Source organism: Notolepis coatsorum (assembly GCF_963971535.1).
Source record: "Notolepis coatsorum genome assembly, contig: SUPER_6_unloc_2, whole genome shotgun sequence".
Taxonomy (NCBI): domain Eukaryota; kingdom Metazoa; phylum Chordata; class Actinopteri; order Aulopiformes; family Paralepididae; genus Notolepis; species Notolepis coatsorum.
In genome coordinates this window covers 386,606-391,605 of record NW_028174882.1, presented here as the reverse complement: position 1 = coordinate 391,605, position 5,000 = coordinate 386,606, and the positions used below count along the sequence as shown (strand labels likewise).

At 44.1% G+C, this 5,000-nt stretch overlaps 1 protein-coding gene across 1 annotated transcript in view; it reads right to left on the bottom strand.

The window, feature by feature from the left end:
* LOC311231276 (forkhead box protein P4-like) overlaps positions 1 to 5,000 on the bottom strand; it is a gene marked incomplete at its 5' end in the record, with an annotated part of 20,987 nt that overhangs the window by 7,020 nt on the left and 8,967 nt on the right. Inside the window, 2 exon segments of the mRNA XM_084338274.1 lie at positions 245 to 311; positions 2,652 to 2,773. Of these exon segments, the coding sequence (XP_084194400.1) occupies positions 245 to 311; positions 2,652 to 2,773 (189 nt within the window).

Below are 5,000 nucleotides of genomic sequence, written 5' to 3'. Positions count from 1 at the left end.
GGAAGGTGAGAGAGAGAGAGAGGGAGGAGGGGAAGGTGTGTGGGAGTCGTTAGGGAATCTACTAATTATAAGAGGGAATTGATATTAGTGCCCTTGATTGTGATTGGCTGCTTTTGCTCTCTCCCAGTGTGTGTGTGTGTGTGTGTGTGTGTGTGTGTGTGTGTGTGTGTGTGTGTGTGTGTGTGTGTGTGTGTGTGTGTGTGTGTGTGTGTGTGTGTGCATGCACACGTGTGTCATTCCTTACCTGGTAGCTGGCATTTAGGGATCCAAAGCCAAGGCCTGAAATCATATTCTTCACCAGAGTAGGACTTCTACACAGAGAGAGAGAGAGAGAGAGAGATTGGAGTGAGAAAGAGAGAGAGAGGAAGGAAGATAGAGAGAGGGAGGAAGAGAGAGAGATGGAGGAAGAGAGAGAGAGGGAGGAAGATAGATAGGGAGGAAGAGAGAGGGGCATAGCGAGAGAGGGGGAGACAGAGAGGGAGGAATAGACAGATAAATAATGGAGTGAGAAAGAGAGAGGTGGAGAGAGAGAGAGGGGAATACGGAGAGAGAGAGAGAGAGAGAGAGAGAGAGAGAGAGAGAGAGAGAGAGAGAGAGAGAGAGGGAGGGAGACAGCGAGAGAGAGGGAAAAGTGAGATAGAGAGGGGATGGAGAGACAGCGAGAGTGAGAGGGAAAAGAGAGAGAGAGAGAATCAGATCACAGATTGAGCGCACATGTGTTGAGATTGAGCGCTAAACAGATTGAGCGCTAAAATGTCACCTCAGCCAAAACCCTCTTGACAAATGAAACAAATAACATTTGTTACATGAAACATACGCAGCAGCCTGTAAACAGATGCTATAAACACACACACACGAAAGTGAGTGATACAGTATCTGGTGTGCAGGTGTGTGTGTGTGTGTGTGTGTGTGTGTAATTATCCCTGGTCTCTCCTGCGGGTGCAGAGAACATCTGTTTACATAGACTAACAAGCCTTTTTCCTCTCTGCAACACACACAGCTGCTCACTAATGGTGTCGACACACACACACACACACACACACACACACACACACACACACACACACACACACACACACACACACACACACACACACACACACACACACACACACACACACACACACACACACACACACACACACACACACACACACACACACACACACACACACACACACACACACACACACACACACACACACACACACACACACACACGTAGATCTAAACGCTCGGAGACGATAAGCCGGCAGCCCCTTCTATTTGCCTGATGACTAGGCCCCTTGGTAATAATAGAGGCACTATTTAGGCAATCATAATGCCAACACCCATAAGCTCACACACACATCACAGCAGCTATACGCTGTGAGCCGGGAACCAGACCGTGTGTGTGTTTGTATGCGTGTGTAACCATGTCTACGCATGTGGCTTTGTGTATAATGTTTGTGTATGTAAGTGTGCATGTCTGTAGTAGCGTGTGTGTTTGTGCATGTACCTTATGTGTGTGCTCACATGGGTGTATGTATGTGTATACGCGTGTGTGTGCGCGTTTGTATGTGTGTATTGGTGTATATGTATGCGGGTTTGTGTGTATGTAAGTGTGCATGTCTGTAGTAGCATGTGCGTGTGTGTGTGTGTGTGTGTTTGTGTGTGTGTGTGTGTGTGTGCACGCACATCTGTATGTATGTATGTATGTATGTATGTATGTATGTATGTATGTATGTATGTATGTATGTATGTATGTATGTATGTATGTATGTATGTATGTGTGTGTGTGTGTGTGTGTGTGTATGTGTGTGTATGTATGTATGCATTTATTTGTGTATCTATGTATATATATGTGTGTATGTGTGTATGTATGTATGTATGTATGTATGTATGTATGTATGTATGTATGTATGTATGTATGTATGTATGTATGTATGTATGTATGTATGCATTTATTTGTGTATCTATGTATCTATGTGTGTATGTGTGTATGTGTGTATGTGTGTATGTGTGTATGTGTGTGTGTGTATGTGTGTATGTATGTGTGTGTGTGTGTGTGTGTGTGTGTGTGTGTGTGTGTGTGTGTGTGTGTGTGTGTGTGTGTGTGTGTGTGTGTGTGTGTGTGTGTGTGTGTGTGTGTGTGTGTGTGTGTGTGTGTGTGTGTGTGTGTGTGTGTGTGTGTGTGTGTGTGTGTGTGTGTGTGTGTGTGTGTATGTATGTATGTATGTATGTATGTGTGTGTGTGTGTGTGTGTGTGTGTGTGTGTGTGTGTATGTATGTATGTATGTATGTGTGTGTGTGTGTGTGTGTGTGTGTGTGTGTATGTATGTGTGTGTGTGTGTGTGTGTGTGTGTATGTATGTATGTATGTATGTATGTATGTATGTATGTATGTGTGTGTGTGTGTGTGTGTGTGTGTGTGTGTGTGTGTGTGTATGTATGTATGTATGTATGTATGTATGTATGTATGTATGTATGTATGTATGTATGTATGTATGTATGTGTGTGTGTGTGTATGTATGTATGTATGTATGTGTGTGTGTGTGTGTGTGTGTGTATGTATGTATGTATGTATGTTGTATGTATGTATGTATGTATGTATGTATGTATGTATGTATGTATGTATGTATGTATGTATGTATGTGTGTGTGCTTCACCTACCCGGTCATCTTTGGTGGTCTCCTCTTTTGGTATTCGACTTCATCCACAGTCCAGACGGCTCCTTTCACGTTCTCCACGCGCACAAAACACTTGTGCAGACTCAGGTTGTGGCGTACAGCGTTCTGAGAGGGAGAGAGAGAGAGAGAGAGAGAGAGAGATAGGGGAAGAAAGAGAGAGGGGAAGAGAATGATTTAAACCCTGGACACCGTTAAGAATCGTACGATGATTGAAGGCCAAACATTATCGACGGCTTCTTCCACGAGCCTCCAGAGAATCAAGCTCTGTGATGTTTAAACACGAGCCAAAGAAAACTGTTTGGCCCTGGGTCCCTGTTTAGTCCTCCTCCAGACTCCCACACACACACACACACACACTGTACACACACATACTGTACACACACACACATACTAGTAATACAGGACAGCTCCTCTCCAATACCCAGTGCTATTTTATCTTGGAATATTTCTAATCATTTACTATCTACTGCATACATGGGCACGCAGACACACACGCACACGCACGCACAGGCAGGCAGGCAGGCAGGCAGGCAGGGAAGCACACCGCTATCTGCTGCTCCGCCCCCCAGGGACAGGCCTCCCTTTTCATCTGCTATTTGTAGTTTGTTCATGCCCAATTTCATTACCAATTTTAATTCGTCTATAATTAAATCCTGCATATTCTCTCTGACACGCTGTTCTAAGCCAAGAGGGAGGGACAGGCCACGCGCGCATCACTCCTCGCCGTAATTACACACACTGGCATGCACACACACACTCTCGCACAGAGACACAAGCACGCACACACACACACACGTAATTACACAAGCCATAATCAGCCGAGGAACCCTTTCTCCCCCGCATCTCCCATCCCCCCCCCCCCCCCCCCCCCCCTCACACACACACCGCCCCGAGCTGTGATGCTAAGTTTTGTAAATGAGTCTGACCCCAATCTCTGACCGCCACCCTAGCAGTGCTGCTACTGCACACACACACACACACACACAAACATGCACATATACACACACAGGCGCATATACATATATATATATACACCACCATCGCTGCACCAGTGCCGTTGCAGTGTTATTTGCATTTGCCTGCGTGATGAAAGCCTAATTCTGCCAGTTAAAACATTAGTAGTCATTTACAGCAGGTCACGCTCCCCCCTCCACTCCTCCCCCTGAATGACAGGGTGCTGGCAGAGAGAGAGACGGGAGTCTGGGGGGGTAGTGTTCCGTGGAGGGGTGTCGAAAGGAAATTCACCGCCGATGAATGGGACAGGAGGTTCTCTACTGATCCTTAGCATCCCCTGAGTTTGACAAGCTTCCATCTGGAAGGCGCTGTAGAGTTCCCCTAGAACCATATCTGAGAAGTCTTTCACATGCCGTTGCTCTGATGAATTCTTAGATTTTCTATCCATCTATCCATCCATCTATCCATCTATCCATCTATCCATCTATCTCTCTATCTACAGTATCTATACTAGCCTATATCTCCCACTGTAAGAAAGAGAAGCTGCAGAGTTTAGGGTTCCCAAATGAACCCTTCAAGACGGAGAAGCATATAAATTCATCTTGACATGTGTTTTATTTTCTGAACAGCCCACTGTATCTGTTACTGTATTTGTATCTGTATGTGTTACTGTATTTGTATCTGTATGTGTTACTGTATCTGTTACTGTATGTGTTACTGTATTTGTATCTGTATGTGTTACTGTATTTGTATCTGTATTTGTATCTGTATTTGTATCTGTATTTGTATCTGTATTTGTATCCGTTACTGTATCTGTATCTGTATCTGTTACTGTATCCGTTACTGTATCCGTTACTGTATCTGTTACTGTATCTGTTACTGTATCCGTTACTGTATCTGTTACTGTATCTGTTACTGTATCTGTATCTGTTACTGTATCCGTTACTGTATCTGTTACTGTATCCGTTACTGTATCTGTTACTGTATCTGTTACTGTATCCGTTACTGTATCTGTTGCTGTATCTGTATCTGTATCTGTATCTGTTACTGTATCCGTTACTGTATCTGTTACTGTATCTGTATCTGTATCTGTTACTGTATCTGTTACTGTATCCGTTACTGTATCTGTTACTGTATCTGTATCTGTATCTGTTACTGTATCCGTTACTGTATCTGTTACTGTATCTGTATCTGTATCTGTTACTGTATCCGTTACTGTATCTGTTACTGTATCTGTTACTGTATCTGTTACTGTATCTGTTACTGTATCTGTTACTGTATCCGTTACTGTATCTGTTGCTGTATCTGTATCTGTATCTGTATCTGTTACTGTATCTGCAGGCAGGAAGTCGACCCTCATCACTTGGGGAGCGTGAAC